Source organism: Eretmochelys imbricata, chromosome 19, assembly GCF_965152235.1.
Source record: "Eretmochelys imbricata isolate rEreImb1 chromosome 19, rEreImb1.hap1, whole genome shotgun sequence".
Lineage (NCBI taxonomy): Eukaryota > Metazoa > Chordata > Testudines > Cheloniidae > Eretmochelys > Eretmochelys imbricata.
In genome coordinates this window covers 976,762-996,221 of record NC_135590.1, presented here as the reverse complement: position 1 = coordinate 996,221, position 19,460 = coordinate 976,762, and the positions used below count along the sequence as shown (strand labels likewise).

Genomic DNA, 19,460 nt, shown 5'->3' with positions numbered 1-19,460 from the left:
AGCATAACAGCCTTAGAAACAGAAGTTTCCAAATTTGTCAAGTGAGTTAGTGACTATTTAAGTTTTACACCTCATTACTGCTGCATTTGTGAGGTGTGCTGGTAAAATTCAATAGCTGCCAAATTTAAATTGAAGGGATATTTTTCTATTGTTTACTACCCCAAGATAGCTGCCTTTCTTGTTTCCTAATTAAAATATTAACTGAATTATTAATTGCTCACCACTTTTGGTGCAGTACTGGTTTATTTCCTACGGTTTCTGGAGAAGGTTGAGACAACAGGAACAGACAAGATGTCTTTTGTAGTGGCTTCACTGGTTGGCTGAGTTGAGTTAATTTGTTCCCATCTGAATGCTTGTTTTTATTAATTGCTACTGAATGTATTATGATGTTGAAAGATTAAATGTCAGGGTGCCTTGACATCTTTATTACTATTCCTTACATCTGAATAAATAAAACAAACAAACAACTGAAACCTGACCAACAGATCATTAAATGCCCTTGCTGTGCTTCTCTGTAGACTACAGGTATAAGCATTATTAGGCTTATGAAAGTTTGTATAAACAAAAGAGGCTCAGCTACAGAAGAGATCCCTCCAGACTTACCAGTATGTGTCCTAACATGTGTTTTAAGGTGGTGGCTTGCAGCAAAAGCCTTTCCACAGCCGTCATGATCACACCTGAGTGAAGCACCAAACAGAGAAAAGTTAGCATCAGATGTTTTGAATACATCAGGTACAATGCGAAGTCATGCTTCCCATTGGGTGCTTGACTGACCTGCAGGACGCTCCAGATTTAAACTCTGTTAATAGTTGCTATCTGGAGGTATCTGGCTACACATGCTGCACAGATCACAATGTGACAGCAAAATATAAAAAGTGAACAAAGCCATTTATTGCAATCACCATTTTTTAATGGATTACACTTTCCACCATACCAGGGAAAAAACAGATTTTGCAGATGTGCTGCTCCTCACAGCAGCTTGGCCAGCCTGATCTATTTGGCAACAGAGTAATTTGGTGCCAATAACTGCAATGCTGTCCTCTTCTCGCCAACTGAAGAAGCGGCAGTTCAGATATGCTCATGCATCTAGCCTCCCTCGCTGGACTAAAAGTGAAAATATTTCATGCAGTTTGTCTCTAGATTCTTACAACGAGCCTCTTCTTTGTAGTGACTCCACTGCTTCACACAGACCGTCAGTTACCAAACTCACCTGCCATTCTCCCCACAGAAGAGGGGAAACGGCCTTCTAGCGACTTACCTAAATGGCTTCTCTCCTGTGTGTGTTCGAATGTGCTTCCTCAGATCGCTGAGCGTTGTGAAGTATTTACTGCAGCCTTCGCTTTCACAGTTAAATGTTTTTCCTGTGTGAAGCCTCTGATGTGCTTTCAACCTGCAAAGCATTCCAAAGAAATCCCTCTTATCACATGCAGCACAGCAAGGCTAATGAGTCATATAACAAGGACCACAAGACAGGTTCAAAGGCTTAACATATTCTGTTTGGTCATTAAATTTATCAATATCAGTGTTTATGAAGGACTGCAGTACACAAATCAAAAATGTCTGAAAGCTCTAGGTGTTTGAACAATGCCAAGCACAAAGGGGACCACACAGCTACTTCTACTGCAACACACGTAATTAATGATAATGTCACAAATGCTGCTCTCCCAGTTCTTGGTATTGATGGAAGAGGATCTTCAGGCTGATTTGAGATTCTATAGCCTGAGTGGGTCTGGAGCTGGGAGAAGGATCCACTCCCAATAATTGCAGCCAGGGTGCTCAAACAAGAACTGAATTTGATATGAAAAATAGTGGTAACCATCTGCCATGCAAGACAACAGAGCTGCATGGAAGGGCTCTTACCTGTACAGTGTATTGAATGCCTTTTCGCAGCCTTGCACATCACACTCAAACGGCTTTTCCTTAGTGTGCACTCGGACATGGATTTTGAGACTATAGGAGGTAAGGAAGGCCTTGCCACAACCTTGTTGATTGCAGACAAATGTGTATTCCCCACGATGTGTCTTCTGATGAGTGCGCAAATTCCCAGCAGTGCTGTAGGTGCGAGGGCAGCCCTCAAAGGTGCACTGGTATCTCTTAACCTATGAGGAAAATGCTGCAGAGTTTAAGCCTACAAAATGTACAATTCAGCTGAACCAAGTTTCTAGAACTTCTGGGATCTAATCCACAGCATGGTCTCTGAGTGGGTTAGTTGCCTGGTATGGATAGCTAGGCTTTTGCTCTAATTAAAGACAATAAGCTGGATTCTGATCCCAGAATGATACCAATGTATTTTTTTTTTAAATTAACAGATGAAGTATCAAATTACTTTGCCCTCCTATTGCGTTATGGGGAAAAACACAGGCAAATCTATAGAAACAGAGGTTTACAGAGTTTAACTAGCACAGGAACATGAGTCTATGGGATAATAAATCAAAATGAAGGTCTAAATCCCCATATGCATTCCAAATTAATAAACTTAGCCTTTAGCAATTGGCATTTGACTGTGCTGGTATGTTTAGGGGAAGAGGCAGACAGATACATACTTTTTTAACATGATCCAGTGAAGTGCTGAATCCCCTTAACTTCACACTGTGGAGGTGTATGGAAGTATCGTTGCTCAGCATTTCTCAGGACTATGAGTCTAATGAAATATTGCTCTATGCTTGCTCTCATTTTTAATATAAAAAAGAAAGTGTCTGAACTTAAATTCAAAATCTTCTAAAATGTTCAGCTATTGACCAAGACAACTGTCCAGTTTCAAACGCACATTAACAGGTCCACAAAGAGCAGCCATGCAATCCGTAGAAATTCTAAACTCACACCAACGTCCCCAAATAAGGAGTACAAAGCCAGGCACCAGAGGGATAACTCTGCACTGTGCTGCTCCAATACACTGATAGTGAATGGATCTCTTACAAGTTATTGTGGATTATAGATTGCTTTGTTCCATCTAGTCTGTATTTTCTTACATATCAAATATAATTTATAGCAGAAACATAGTAAAATTGGGGGGGGGGGGGGGGGGTGGTGTGTGTGTGTGTGTGTGTGTGTGTGTGTGTGTGTGTGTGTGTGTGTGTGTGTGTGTGTGTGTGTGTGTGTGTGTGTGTGTGTGTGTGTGTGTGTGTGTGTGTGTGTGTGTGTGAGAGAGAGAGAGAGAGAGAGAGAGAGAGATAAAAAATGTGATGAGACTGCCCAAAGACCCCACACTAACTGGGAATATCAGCTCAACAAAGCAAAGGTTTGCGGAGATATAACTGGAAAGAAGCTCATGCCAATACAAAAGATTTTAATTCTTACCACGCAGATTGTTTTGTGAACCAAAATGAGATTATAAACATGGAGCTTTAAGGCGATACACAAGTATCCCAGAATTCCCAACCAGCTGCTTGGATCACCTGACTCATGTCAGACTAGATTTGATAGAAATTCTGCCAAGCTTCTGCACCAAACAGGGAGAGGGTGCATTAGAGGCTTACATAGTATGGAAGTCAGAATGTTTCATTGAATTGGACTCTCTCTCCACATGGAAAAAATCAATTTGCTCTGCTAGACTGGATTTCTCTTCAATGGTAATTATTAGACTGACAGTTTTAATTTGACTGCAATGGTTGAGAACTCCCACCAGTCACAAAATGATTCTAGAGCCCCAGTGCACTGAGTGGGTGACTGGCAAGTGGAAATGCAGTATTCCAACTGAGGCTTAGAAACATTTATAAAGACAGAGCAAAGCCACAATACAGAAGGAAGAACTTGCTGCTTCTTCTCTGAAGACTAGTTTAATCACTGGATATGGGAAGATAACTAGGGAAGGACACAAGCCAGCAACCGTCTTATATTTCTCAAAGTGCTACTTTTCCTAAAGCACCCGGCACTGTTGCTATGAGAAGAGGCTTTGGGGTAATTTCCAAATACAAGGTACTGAACTGTGCAATGAAATTGGGAAGACTAGATGAACCAGTACAACCACACCACTTATAGCTTCCTGTCCACACTGGGGAGAAACCAGCACAGATTTCACCAGTTCAGTTGGATTCATGTGGATTCCAGGTATCACAACCAGCACATGTAGAACACTTAGGATGGCTGCTATTGGTAGACACAAGGACTGTATGTGCATTGCAAACTCATGGTCTCCCAACAAATTTTTGCAAGTCTTTTCTCTTAAAGCAGACAGCAGGGCCTGAGACCACACTAGCTGCTACCTTTCCCTAAAATCCCGGGAACAACAAGAGAGAAACTTTAATCCTCTCAGTGATTCAGCACTCCTCCCTAAACCCTTTTTCTTTAATAGAGTAGATAGATGCAAGAATATTTGAGAATCCGCGTTCTTCACTGTCACTGGGGGTTAAGAAGGAAGGAGAAGGGAGCAGGGACAGATTTACGGGTATGTTATCAGGCTGTAAATATATTTTGGTGCCGCTTAAAGTGATGCAAGAAGACAAACACTGGAAGTTAGGAGAATATGACAAACAGCACAATATCAGCACCAAGAATACTTCATCAATAGCACATCTGGTCAAGAACCTACTGAAAGCCCCTTGCAGTCCTGCCAGGAATGGAAGCAACTGGCTAATGTTTTGCATTGTATTTGGTATAAATTGAACGAGCAGTGAGTCTTCAGTACACTAGGCTGTATTTGGAGAGGAGCTTGACATTCTCATGTAATAATGTTTATGGTACCTCCCTGTACACTTTTAAAAGCATCACTCTGATGTGTTAAAAACCTTTATCATCAGAAAAGGAAGTAGATTTGAAGTAGATTCATACACATGCAGAATGTAGTGCACACACTTCCCCCTGTACCTTTCAGAAGGTCTATATACAATACTAGGAACAATCATAAAGACAAAATTAAAATCAGTCTCTGCTTAAAAAAAGATTCTGTAAATGGTGCTCCCCATGCAAAGGCTGCAACAGAGGTAGGAAAGAGCTTGTTACATGCAGTGTGCGGATTTTCTGGAACTTATATTAGTTATTTTAAACAGAAGTTTGGGGTGGGATTTTCAAAAACATGCAGCACTGGCCTAACTCTTCTCCCACTGAATCAGTGAGAGTCTTATTACTGCATGCAATGGGAGCATTTAGGCCACTCCTGATAAACTTTGAAAATCCCAGTTGGATTTTAGAAGCTGGATTTTCCTACAGACCCCAGCATTAGATTCAGAAACATTCAGGACATTTCTCCACTTACAGCTTTTAAACACTTCTATTTTTTTGACAGTTTGAGAACTAAACATATCTTCCCCAAACTGTTCTTTGAACCAGACCTGTATTTTGCCAAAGTGGTCCCTCCGTGTGCTGCATGGATGTATGGAAAGCAGGATGGGAAGGTGAGAGATTTTATGTAATAACATTTACTAATATTGTTAAAAAAAAAAGACAAGACTCTAGCCACTAAGGCTACCATATTCAAAAGTCACCACTGATTTTGCAAGCATCAGGTTTTAATTGTCCCACAAGAGATACACTAGGACAGATTTCTAAGAGATACAGAGTTCCCAGAATGCCTCTGGAGATCACTGGGAAATGTAGACGTTCAGCATCTCTAAAATGTCATGGGTGTCTCAAACTGGGCACCTAAAAACTGACATCCCACCCATTAAAACTAGTGGCCACTTTTGAAAGTATTCTTGGCTTCTCTCCTTTCAGGAGGCTCTGCCAGCTGGATAATTCAGCACCTGGGGACCTGCAGCACTGAGTCTCACAAACATGGCCACTCTGACCTTTGGTTTCTGTTAAGGGCACTTCGGCACAAGCTCAAGACCTGCCTGTTTGAAAGGTCACCTAGGAAAGTGAGAAACTTGGGTGATGACAGCTAAGCCAACATTCACTATGGATACAGGGCTTATTGAACCATAGGCACAAGCCAACTCAAAGTCTCCACTGGGGCAGTGCAATCCCACACAACTCTCAACCTGAGACTGTGTACAGAGCACACATTTTGGCCCTATGCTAGTGCTACATGGGGCCAGCTCAGCAGTGAGGCCCCTTTCACTAGGAATGAAGAGGAGGATTTGAAGGGCAACATTAAAAAAACCCACAAGACACATCCCTCCACTAAATTACATCCCCACCTTTGGATCTCCCAGGTGTCTGCCTTTTAGACAGTACATTCTTGGAGGGCAGTGAACATTTTTCCTTTGTATAGTGCACAGCACTTTGCCAGTACAAGGATTATTGAGTGCCGCTGCAAAAGCAAAAAGTCAGCTGACCTCTCTCCCCTGCCAGGTATAGGGTGACCTTCCTCCTATGAATACAAGCTACAGGGGATAGGTTGGCACTACTGACACATGTAGGTGAAGGCAGAGGCCCAGGACCTTTTTATGCCTGTTTACAGCAAGCAACATGCAGAAGGCTTGATGGCAGTAAAGTGGGATCACAGTTTGCACTAAACCCCTTGGTGTTATAATAATTGTGTTGGGATTAGGGACACATTTTGTTGTTTGGTATTTAATTCCTTTTCTCCTGTTTTTATTTTTATATATAAATTACATTTGTCACAATTCTCATTCAATCCAGAGTCTCTTGTTGATATAACAGTAGTATTTCACACTAGGAAGGAAAGAATTATACTTTTAATTTCACCTTCCTTTGATGAGATGACAGATCCTGGTCATTACAGAACCTTAAAGCAAATTACATATACAAAAGCTTCATGCACACCAACAAATAGAAATGTGTTATAATACAGCAGCTAGCTGCCAGCGGAAAGGAATCACTTAAGTAGGAAAGTAACTGAATTTTTTTGTTCTCCACTGTGACCAACATGGGGTTTGAATCCTGTCTCTTTGGTGCTAGGATGTGATTGTAATCATTTAAGCTACTTCGTGAAAAGGAGGTAAATTTTTCTAGCATTCTATTAAATTCCCACAGAGATCCATCTTCATGCTGGATTAATCAGGAGAACTTCAGTCTAAAAACAGGCCTTAATTTACATCTGTACCTAAAGACAAGATTTATTTTTGTGCCTTTATCACCATGTTCATTTCTAATTGTCTAGACCGCGCTGCCAGCTTGAGAACACAAGTGACAGTGATTCTGAAGTGCTGCTATGGTCCAGAGAGGGAGCTAGGGAAGCTCAGTGAATCTCCCAACTAAAATGAAGGCTGTAGGAAAAGCGAAGTTCTCTGCATAGAAGTTTCAGTTAAATATTGGAATGGGGCTCACTTATACAGCATCTGGAGTTGAAATGTATTTTAATGTTGGGCAAATTTACTGTGGAAGCAAGCTACACAGGGAAAGGTTGTCCTAACCCCTTAGTATTATAGGAATAGAGTAACATAGGTTACGGTTAGAGAAGGATTAGTCAGGCTTTTGACACAGTCCCACATGACATTCTCATAAGCAAACTAGGAAAATGTGGTCTACAGGAAATTACCATAAGGTGGGTGCACAACAGGTAGAAAGACTGTACTCAAAGAGTACTTATCAGTAGTTCACTGTCATAGTGGGAGGGTGTATGTAATGGGTCAGTCCTAGGTCCAGGACAATTCAATAGAGTGGAGAGTAAAAGATGACACCAAGCCTGGAGGAGTTGTAAACTCTCTGAAGGACAGGATTAGAATTCAAACGGATCTTGACATGCTGGAGAATTGATCCAAACTCAACAAGATGAAATTCAATAAAGACAAGGCAAAGTACTTAAATGGGGAATAACTGGCTAGGTTATTAACTGTCGCAGAGGATCTGGAGTTAAAGTGGACCTATGATGAGATAACTGGCTCTGTGGATGAGGGAAAAGCAGTGGACGTGTTGTTCCTTGACTTTAGCAAAGCTTTTGACACGGTCTCCCACAGCATTCTTGCCAGTAAGTTAAAGAAGTATGGGCTGGATGAATGGACTATAAGATGGATAGAAAGCTGGCTAGATTGTCAGGCTCAATGGGTAGTGATCAATGGCTCCACGTCTAGTTGGCAGCCGGTATCAAGTGGAGTGCCCCAAGGGTCGGTCCTCAAGCCGGTTTTGTTCAATGTCTTCATTAACAATCTGGAGGATTGTGTGGATTGCACCCTCAGCAAGTTTGCAGATGACACTAAACTGTGAGGAGAGGTAGATACACTGGAGGGTAGGGATAGGATACAGAGGGCCCTAGACAAATTAGAGGATTGGGCCAAAAGAAATCTGATGAGGTTCATTAAGGACAAGTGCAGAGTCCTGCACTTAAGATGGAAGAATCCAATGCACAGCTACAGACTAGGGACCGAATGGCTCGGCAGCAGTTCTGCAGAAAAGGACCTAGGGGTTACAGTGGATGAGAAGCTAGAAAGAAGTTAACAGTGTGCCGTTGTTGCCAAGAAGGCCAATGACATTTTGGGATGTAGAAGTAGGGGCCTTGCCAGCAGATTGAGGGACGTGATCGTTCCCCTCTATTCGACATTGGTGAGGCTTCATCTGGAGTACTGTGTCCAGTTTTGGGCCCCATACTACAAGAAGGATGTGGAAAAATTGGAAAATGTCCAGCGGAGGGCAACAAAAATGATTAGGGGACTGGAACACATGATTTATGAGGAAAGGGTGAGGGAACTGGGATTGTTTAGTGTGTGGAGAGAAGAATGAGGGGGGATTTGATAGCTGCTTTCAACTATCTCAAAGGGGGTTCCAAAGAAGATGGATCTAGACTGTTCTCAGTGGTAGCAGATGACAGAACGAGGAGTAATGGTCTCAAGTTGCAGCGGGGGAGGTTTAGGTTGGATATTAGGAAAAACTTTTTCACTAGGAGGGTGGTGAAACACTGGAATGGGTTACCCAGGGAGGTGGTGGAATCTCCTTCCTTAGGAGTTAAGGTCAGGCTTGACAAAGCCCTGGCTGGGATGATTTAGTTGCGGATTGGTCCTGCTTTGAGCAAGGGGTTGGGCTAGATGACCTCCTGAGGTCCCTTCCAACCCTGATATTCCATGATTCTATGACCACAAACCGAATGAGTCAACACTATAATGCAGCTGTGAAAAAGGCTTATAGAGTGTATTAACAACAGTGTCATATGCAAGACATCAGTGTCCCACTTTAGTTGGCAGTAGTTAGGCCCTTGTGTCTAATTCTGAGCACCACACTAAGAATATGGACAAACTGGAGAGAGTCCATAGGAGAGCAACAAAAATGATCAAAAGGTTTAGAAAACCTGACCTATGAGGAAAGCTTAAAAAAACTGGGCACGTTTAAGTCTGAGAAAAGACAATTGAGGAAGGACCTGATAACAGGCTTCAAATCTGTTAAGGCTGTTATAAAGAGGACAGTGATCAATTGTTCTCCATGTCCACTAAAGGTACAAGGAGTAGTAATGGGCTTAATCTGCAGCAAGGGAGATTTAGGTTAGCTATTTTTAAAAGTTTTCTCTGTGTTAGGGTAGCTAAGGTCTGGAATAGCTTCCAATAGACGTAGTGGACTCCTCACCATTAGAAGTTTTTAAGAACAGGTTGGACAAACACTAGCCAGGGATGGTCTAGATTTACTTGGTTCTGTCTCAACGCAGGGGACAGGATTTGATGACTTTGAGGTCTCTCCAAGTCTTATATTTCTATGGTTCTATGAACACCTGCTTTTCAAAGTCCATGAGCCCTGAATGCCATGATAAACTATACAAGTGGTACCAAAGTTTGAAAACGAGACAGACCTTTTAGAAAAACACAACGAGGAGTCCAGTGGCACCTTAAAGACTAACAGATCTATTTGGGCATGAATTTTCACGGGTAAACAAGAAGTTGGGTTTTTGTTTTTTTTTTACCCATGAAAGCTTACGCCCAAATAAATCTGTTCGTCTTTAAGGTGCCACCGGACTTCTCATTGTTTTTGTGGATACAGACCTTTCAGGAATCACAAGCGTTAGATCAATGCAGGAAGGGCAGTTACCAAGTGCTGACAGCACAGTAACTCTACACTCTAGGGAAAGGGGTGGTGAGGAAAAGCACCGCACACCGAAGAATTCTGAATAGCACGGAAAATATTTAACTGCCAAAAGCAGCAGGGGAGGGTGGATTGTGGAAGGAGAGAGAGGCTGCATAGACAGAAGTGAAAGAATCAAAAGCAAAAAGCAAGCATTGCCACAGTAAGAAAAGCAGCCTTGGCATTTACAACAGGAGGGCAATGGATAGCTTTTTGGTGTCACACAGCAGCCTTTATGGGGTTGGAGGAGACCTACAACCTTCAACTCTCAGCACCACAGACTAAACCTCTCCCTTTTTCAACTGCTTCTGCCTAGCAGTGGAGACCATTCTGCCAACCCTCACCACTTCCAATCTAACTTGCTTTACAAAGTGATGCCTTGCCTGCAGCATCAACTGCTCATGGAAAAGAAATAGGAAATATTCCACGATTCTATACCCCCATAATTGGCAGTTTTTAAGAACAGTTTAGACAAACACCTGTCAGTGAATGTCTAGGTACACCGGGTGGTGCCTCAGCACAAGGAACTGACAATATGACCTCTCAAGGTCTCTGCCAGACCTACATTTCTATAATTCTATGAATTTTAGCTGTCCTTAATGCAGCTGAAAACAAGGAGGAGCCAACACCATGCCCACAGACCATCTGAGAATTGCTGCACAGGATTTTTTAGAACAGATTCAGTCTTAGACACTACTTTTGCTTATTTAACTGGGTACTATCTACTCACAGGAGCTTGCAGGGATTACTCACTCAGTTCTGAAGAGGGCCACAAGCAGAAACATGTACTGGATGGCCTCTTATGAGTGGGTACAAACATCTGCAAAGGAACGTCAGTGGGCTAACTGGATGGAAAGGGGAACCACACTATCAGCCAGATATGGGGGTTTGTTTCTTATTCCTTGGTCTAGTATAGGACAGCACAGAGATAGAGAAAAAGATAAAGAAAACACTGGACATGTTTAAAATGAAAAGTATCCTAAGCCTAGATAACAATCATGCACCAGCTTTCAGAAAATTGAGGACAAATTTGTGAAGTTTTAGCATTTTTAAAATGCTCCTCCATGACAAGATAGAGAACTGGGAAACCTAGCATCCACGGGAGAGGAGAATCATTGTGCAGAGAAGGCAATAGCAATGTTGTATTAGTTAAAAACACACCATGCAGCATGTTTGATTTAGTAACAGCAAGACAGCTGATGCAAGGTATCTTTGCTGAGCACTGCAGAACGGTTACACATCTGCTCGGCAGTTTAAAAAGTTCATCTTATAGTTGCAGTGTCATAGGTTGAGACAAAGCATGAGAAAGGTCTGGCATGTAAAGTAGACTGGTGGATTAAAAACAGACACAAGGTAGGAAAGTGAATTTTATTAGCTGGAAAAAGGTACATTATCTTTCCTAACAGGACTACCAGCTTTAGTACCACTCATTACTAATACACATCAGCACTAAAATAAACTGAATTCCTGGTAATGCAGTTTGTCCTGAAGTTAGGGTGCAAAGTGCTGCATCAAAAAGCTCCACGTGCAGGAGAATCATCTTTACATCAACTACTGCAATACATGAAAGTGTTTTACATACTTGTGAGCTACTCAAGATTGTGGGCACTACCAGAAGCTAGTAACAATCGCTTGGTCCATGGGCTGCACATGTAAGTGGTGAGATGAGGAGCTATACAACGATACTCAAAGCAACACACATCTTTTAGTACAAAGGGCAAGTGTTTGTTTACTATAGATAAAAGGTCTGGGAAGAGGGGACCAAACATCTAAAATGAAGCTGTCATGCAGAGTACAGAGCAGGAAAAGATGGGAGTTTACCAGAAAAAGGCTTAACGCCATCACCACCAATGAAACATGGCACTAGGACACAGCCACAGATGGCAGAACACAAACTCAAAGCAGTATCAGTTCTGTAGAAGGCAATTATAGCTATATTGTGTATTCACTTTGCAAAGAAAGGATAGCACAACCTTGGAGGGTAACCAGAAGGAGCCTACATTTTACACATATACATAAGTAGGGGCTAAGAGGAAGTAAAGTTTATCTTTATTGGTGAAGAAAACCTGGTGGCATATAGGATGGAACATCGTCCAACTAGCTAAATTGTTCGGACTGCTGAGTAATTCAAAACCAAGGGAGCACAAATTACAAGATTAAACTGAGTTCAGGGTGAATTAGTACCACTGAATAGGAAGCTTATGAAACTAAGATGGAAGATGATGTAAGTACTAGCTATTCTCACGGGGAAAATAGTACTAAACGTAGAATGAGATGTTGTAACAAAATAGAGTTAAAGGTGACCTCCAAACTAAAGAAATTGGGACTAAGCCCTTTTACTACTTTGTGAACGTTCATAAAGGGTTTCTATTTTGCTTCTCTCTCAAATATAAGCAACGTCAAGTCATCTTCCCTGTTTCGTAAGGGCCAGAGAACTAGTGGGATAGCTTTTTCAGACCTTAATTGAAGGTGCAAGCGTGTTTAGTCTTTAAAGATCTTTCCTCCCAACTAGTTGTCAAGCATTTAAATTGAGCAGACATAAGACCACATTTTCCCAGGATTCACTTTTACTGTACCCCCTACTAGCAGCTCTCTAGTCATCTTGACTCCTCTACAGAGAGAGAAGTAGTCATTGCCTGAATTTACAGCATATAACAAAGCAGAAAAGACAATTACCAAAAAAAAAAAAAAAAAAAAAATCTTCCAAGCCTTTCAAACACCTCAAAAAGTAATAGAGGACAATCCTATTTTTTACACATTTGGAGAAAGAACCACACTGATTTAGCTCACACACACCACTATTCTCAGACACTGGAAGTGGCAAGTTGAGTGTCCTATAAAGAACAAAGGAAAACTGTAGCATGACATGAAAATAAATTGTAGTAATAAATCAGCAGTGAAGAAGGCAGGGTGCAGCAGCCAGTAACACTACTGAAAATTGGAAAAGAAAATATCCCATTTGAGTCCTAGGCTAACAGACTTGCTGATTGAGACCTTCCGGTCCAGAAATTGCATCTCTGACTTGAAAGCAACTGCTGCTGCTACTGAACCACTTTCACTTTGCCAAGTGATCGTCAATCAAGGTCCCCTGCTTTTTTTTTTTTTTACATACACACATCATTTTTTCATGTTCTGTGTGTATATAAATCTCTCCACTGTATTTTCCACTGAATGCATCCGATGAAGTGAGCTGTAGCTCACGAAAGCTCATGCTCAAATAAATTGGTTAGTCTCTAAGGTGCCACAAGTACTCCTTTTCTTTTTGCAAATACAGACGAACACGGCTGCTACTCTGAAACCTGCTAAACTAAATTATTCAGGCTTTCAAACCCAGATTCCATTCTAACTAAAAGCCCAATTCTGCAACCCTTACTCACAGAGAGGATCAGTTACACAAGTAGTTCCATTGGCTTTAATGGAAATACTCATGTAAGTCCTTCTTCACCATGAGCAAGGACTACAGAACCAGCCCGAAGTCTGATATGCTGACAGATTACATTAACACTAGTCAACCAAAGATACCCCACACAATTCATTATTTTTAGAGAAAATTTTTTTACCAAGTCTGTCCGAACCCACTTTGCTTTCAACACAACAAAAATTCACTATGAAAATCATGTGTTCTATTGCTAGAACCACCCATTTCACAGGAGTCAGCTGGTTCAAAAGGTCACATTTTAATCAAGTACAATTGTGATTTCCTAAAATTTCACTTGCTGCTGATTACAGTGCCCCGGGTAATAACGCTGTAACTAAGATTATGTCAAGTTTCTGTTTCAAAATCCGTGTGGGTGACGAAGATTTTAGAAATTTCAAATCACAATGGGCTGGAAATTGACACTTAATTGGGATGCAGAAATTTTCCTAAGCCAAACTTGGTACACCTCAGGCTAAGAAAGCTTATATCCATTTTAAATGCTTAGTTTTGGCAATATTTTTAAGAGTTGTGAAAGACTAATCAAGCTATTTAGAGAGAAAGACCACTAAAGCACATGTACTATTATCATGGTCCTTATTTTCCAGTCACCTTTTATTACTATATTTAGTGGTTACTGCACTGTCATGAAACACACTGGGGTTCTCTTCACACAGTAACAGCTACATAATAAGGTGAATGGTCTAAGTAGTGAGAGCAGGCGAGACTGTGAATCAGGACTGATAAGTTACATTCTTGATTCTAGCTGCTGACTCACTGTGTAATCCTGGGCAACTTATCATGTACTTACCTACATAACCACAGAGCTACTGTGAAGCTAAACCTAATGGTTGAGATTTTCAAAACAGTTATGTGGAGTTAGTCATATGTTTTCCTTTAGTGTGCAGCTAAATTCTCAGTACCACTTGGGAAAAAAACCTCAACAATATCTGCAAAGTGCTTTGAGATCACCAGATGAACAGCGCTCAGGATGGGCAAAGTTCTACGATTATAGTTGGTCACTTACTTCTTTACGCTTGGTTTCTGGGCATTCAGATTGCAAAGTGAGAGTAGCTCCTTCGATATTTCTTGGCATGGGAGTTGAACCAGGATTTATAGTCAAATGAATCTGATCTGGAGAAATAATATGTTGCACATAACCCTGGGACATTCCTTCGTGATCTATTAAATGAAATCCTTCTTCATGTCCCTCTGGTAAAAAAGGCAAGTGATCTCCACATTGTCCTTCATCCTCATCATCTTCTAATGTCCCATGGTCTTGTTCAATTAGAACAGTTGTCCTGTCATAAATTGTCCCAGATGATGAAGGAACCAGACCATTTTTGTCCACAAACCTCATCATTTTATCATCTTGGGTCAGTTCATCTTCCTCCGCTTCATAGTAGTGAATGCTGCCATCAGGACTATTTTCCCCCATGGTTTAATGGAATTCAGTGCAGCATCATGAAATCAAAATGTAACAACTCATCTGTAACAAGAGTAGCACAAGAGTAAGAATATCAATATTTAGATAAGGACTTCACCTAAATCCCTCAAGGGTGTGAATTTCAACAAGTTTATATTTCCTGTCCCCATTAATTCACTTCCAGAAACCTTGTCTCGCTTTCAGAAAATCAAGACAAATAGTGCAGGACAGCTTTTATTCAGTTCGTATAGGAGCCAAGCAGGGAACAGCGAGTGACTATCACCAGCCCTTGATCGCGGAGCCAGGAGGGGAAGGGCCAGGTGGGCACGGGGCTGCTCCTGATATAGCAACAAAGCACGGGCTGAGGCCGGGTCCCCTGCGCTCGGCGCTGCACACTGCCCCCGCCCCCACTGCTGTCCCGGGCTAAGGCCGGGTCCCCTGCGCTCGGCGCTGCACACTTCCCCCAGTCCCCCCCGCTCTCCCGGGCTGAGTCCGGGTCCCCTGCGCTCGGCGCTGCACACTCCCCCCGCCCCCCCCCCCGGGCTGAGGCCAGGTCCCGCCCCCTCGTTTGCCCCGCGCTACGGACACAGGCCGGGCCGCCCAGCGCGGGCCGGAGCCGGGGGCCCGGAGCGGCCGGGCGCAGCCCGCGGGCCCCAAGTCGCGCTCACTGGGCCCGGCAGGGCCCCGGGCCGCCCTGCCCCGGCCGCAGCCCCCAAGCTGGGCGCGCCCCGCTCTCACCAAGCGCCCGGTAACGGCGGCGGCGGCAGCGGCGGCCTCCCCGCGGCACCATGATTACCCAACGCATCACTTCCGCTTCCGGCACTCGCGCAGCACGCCGAGACCCGCCCCTTCCGGCCCCGCCCGCGAGGAGGAGGTGGCCGGGGTGGGGGCTGAGGGGCGGGAGCTCCGGGGCCGTCGAGAGGGCGTGGCCTCACTCTGACAGGAGGAGGCTGTGGGACTGAGGAGGCGTGGCCAGGAGGGGGCGGGGCCTCCTGTGAAAGGGCGGGGCCAGCAGGGGTGCCGTGGGGCGGGGCCAGCTGGGACCTGTGTGCAGAGGGGAGCGGGCTCAGGGCTGGGCAGCAGCCACCCCGTGCCAGGGGCAGGCCGGGCCGGGCCGGGCCGGGCCACAGAGCAGAGGGGGTCAGCCCAAAGGTCCATCCAGCCCAGAGTCCTGCCGGCCGAGAGCGGCCAGTGCCGGGGCCCAGGGGGAGCGAACGGAGCAGGGACTCACCGAGGGATCCACCCCGTCGCCCATCCCCAGCCTCTGGCGAACACAGGCCGGGGACCCCATCCCTGCCCATCCTGGCTAGTAGCCATTGGTGGACCTGTCCTCCATGAACTTATCTAGCTCTTTTTTGAAGCTTGTTATGGTCTTGGCCTTCACAACATCCTCTGGCAAGGAGTTCCACAGGTTGACTGTGCCTTGTGTGAAGAAATACTTCCTTTTGCTTGTTTTGAACCTGGTGCCTGTTAACGGGCCAGCAGGGCTACAACTCCTCACAGGTGTGTCCTGGGACTGGGTCAGTCCAGTCAGGACATGGAGGGTAACATTTACCCTCCTCTCGTTCAGGGAATATGGTGTTTAGTTTGGGGCGATAACCCACTTCTGTGTTTTAACCACGCACCACTCTTCGGGTCACTGCCTCAGGTCACCGCCTCGGAGACAGTAAGTGCTCAGGCATCACAGTGACGCCAGGAGTAGGACTGCCAACCTTCTAACGCACAAAACTGAACACCCCTGTCCTGCCTCTTCCACAAGGCCCCACCCCCGCCATCTCCATCCCCCCTCCCTCAGTCGCTTTCACCAGGCTGGGGCAGGGGACTGGGGTGCCGGAGGGGGGTGAGTGCTCCAGCTGCAGGTGCGGGCTCTGGGGTGGGGCCGGGGATGAGGGGGGGTGTGGGAGGGGACTCCGGCCTGGGGCAGGGGGTTGGGGTGCAGGAGAGTGTTCGGGGTGTGGGGTCCCGGCGGCGTGTACCGTGGCTCCCAGGAAGTGGCCGCCAGGTCCCTGCAGCCCCTAGACGCATGAGTGGCCGGAAGGCTCCGTGCACCCACAGGAACTGACCCCACAGCTCCCACTGATCACAGTTCCCAGCCAATGGGAAATGCGGAGCCAGCCCGCACGGAGCCTCCCTGGCCACCCATGTGTCTAGGAGTTGCAGGGACCTAGCACCCACTTCCAGGAGCCGCATGGAGCTAGGGCAGGCAGGGAGCCTGCCTTAGCCCCAAGCCCCTGTTGCACCATGGACCAGACTTTTAATGGCCCAGTCGGCAGTGACAAGCTTGAGCCGCCAGGGTCCCTTTTCGACCAGGCGTTCCGATCGAAAAAAAAGCCTGGCACCCCGAACCAGGAGGGAGGGAATAGTTCAGCTGCCTTTACGTGTAGCAAGATGATGAGGGTACCTAGCTGCCAAGGAGAAAAATAGGCTGTGACACATGCCCACCTTCTAAGGCACGGTGGGAAGGGCAGTTTTTTCATGCTTGTGACATGGCTTGAGCTCTTCCAGAGGCAGGTGAAGGGGTGTTAATTCTTACTGCACTTGCACAGACTGGAGTGCTGACCTTTTATGGCTGGTAATGATGAACACATCTAATTATTTGACACTCCAGTGCTGCCCAAGAGCCAGGGCAACGTACAACAGCATGCCTCTGGGGACCGTGCTTAACTCCTGATGCATGGAACCAGCATTGTCCTAGCACTCCCTACCCTCTGCTGTTCTGCCTAGCTCCACGGCCTCTGTGGATCCTTGGGAAATCCATGTCCTCCAATCGCTTGTGTCAGCCATAAACATTTGCATAATGTTTTATGTTCTCTCTTTCAAGCCATAGCTATTACCTGGATGGGTCCCAGCAGTGAGCCCTATGCGACCTTCCGTGGTGCCTCAGACCACTGCACCACCCAGCTTTCATCTCAGTGCTACCTTAGTGCTTCTTGGCTCTGCTCACCAGGTTCTTATTTAACCTTCAGGGAATGCTATCAAAGATATCTACTGAGACTGCTTTCTCATAGACTCTGTCAGAAGGGACCACTGTGGTCATCTAGTCCAGTGGTCACCAACCGCTCCATCGCGATGTCGATCCTAGAGGATCTCCCAGTCGATGGCGATCTCCGGTGGCAGCACAGTGTGGCTGCCACGAAGGCTACCCTGGCCCACACCGCTCCCGGGAGCGGCCACTGTAGCCGCACGGCCCCAGGGGCAAGGGTCTCCCTCCACACGTGCTACTCCTGCCTGCAAGTACCGCCCCCGCAGCTCCCATTGGCTGGGAGAGTTGCAGGGGCGGTGCTTGCTGAGAGGGGGAAGCACGCGGAGCCATGTGCCCCCCCACCCCCACCCCCACCCCAGGGGCCGCAGGGGCACGTTGGCCCCTGCCGGGAGCGGTGTGGGGGCAGTGTAGGCAGGGAGCCTGCCTTTGCCTCACTGCTCCCGCTGCTAACCGGGAGCCACCGGAGGTAAGTGCTGCCCGGCGGGAGGCCGCACCCCAACCCCCATCTCTAAGTCCCCTCCCAGAACCAGCACCCCATACCCTCTCCTGCACCCCAACACTCTGCCCCAGCCCAGAGCCCCTTCCTGCACCCAAACTCTCTCCTAGAGCTTTCACCCCTCACTCCCTCCTAAACCCAACCCCCTGCCCTTGGCTCAGCCCAGAGCCCCCTCTCACACTGCAAACCCCTTGGCCCCAGCCCAGAGCCCGCACCCCCTCCCAAACTCCTGCCCCAGCCCAGTGAAAGTGAGTGAGGGTGGGGGAGAGGAAGGGGGATGGAGTGAGTGGGGCAGGGCTTTGGGGAAGGGGTGGGGTAGATCCTGAGTTGCCCTTAGATTCAAAAAGTGATCTTGGATGTATAAAGGTTGGAGACTACTGATCTAGTCTGACCTTCTGCACATTGCAGGCCACACTAACCTACTCAGGCCCTTATTCAGCTGTCTCAATTCATGTGATGCTGGACGACCAGCCAAATTCCCTCACATGAACCATGGCTATACGCATGCTCTTGTGTGTCAGTCTGAGCTAGAACTTATTCTCCTCACCTGTGATCTGAGATGGTGACTGAACCAGGAAATGACGGGGTTTGTGCAGTTCAGTATGAGCATACTGTAGAGATCTGGGAACTTAACTACGTTTTAGAAGTTTAGAAGCTGCCCCTGTGCAACCCCACTGCTGTCAGCCCAAATAATTTCATGTAGGTGGTAGAGGTACTATTTAGACACACAAACTGACCCAGGATGGGGCTTTTAAAAAAATAAAAGGACTTTGAAATATTGTTAGCTAGTGAATGTCGGCAGTTCCTCTTGGCATGACAAACACCGAAAATAGGTGGTAGAAATGGTTAAGGTTTCCAGGTTGGCACAGGCTGAACATAGCACAAAGGTGATAAAGCAACCACTCTTTCTGTGGGCAAGTGCCAGGCTGTTTCTGCAGGCTAGCAGTTCCCTCTAACACCAGCTTCACTGCCAATCTTGATTTCAGGTCAGGGAAGGGAGAGAGGATTATAGCTAAAAAAGAACATAGAGCAGGAATCCATGTGTTCTGCTAAAGGAGCAGGAACCAGGAGAGATGTTGCAATCCTTACGTAAGATCTTCAAATGGCTTGTAGTTTTTCCTCACAGGCTAGAGCTGTCCATACGCAGTATAGAGTATGACTGTGGGGAGGTTCCAACCTATTTACCATTATGAGCCACATATGAAGCTCTCTGTATGTTATGTGGGCCATATCTACACAATATATATACTACCTGTATGAT

The 19,460-nt window shown here is 45.6% G+C and overlaps 1 protein-coding gene across 2 annotated transcripts in view; it reads right to left on the bottom strand.

The window, feature by feature from the left end:
* MTF1 (metal regulatory transcription factor 1) overlaps positions 1 to 15,559 on the bottom strand; it is a 30,813-nt gene extending 15,254 nt beyond the window's left edge. For both annotated transcript variants that reach the window (XM_077837719.1, XM_077837718.1), the window contains exons 1-5: positions 15,459 to 15,559; positions 14,322 to 14,783; positions 1,861 to 2,099; positions 1,259 to 1,390; positions 604 to 677 (exon numbers count right to left, since the gene is read on the bottom strand). In XM_077837719.1, the coding sequence (XP_077693845.1) occupies positions 604 to 677; positions 1,259 to 1,390; positions 1,861 to 2,099; positions 14,322 to 14,732 (856 nt within the window). In that variant the 5' untranslated portion in view covers positions 14,733 to 14,783; positions 15,459 to 15,559. The remainder of the gene's footprint in view (positions 1 to 603; positions 678 to 1,258; positions 1,391 to 1,860; positions 2,100 to 14,321; positions 14,784 to 15,458) is intronic.
* Positions 15,560 to 19,460: the final 3,901 nt, after the last annotated feature.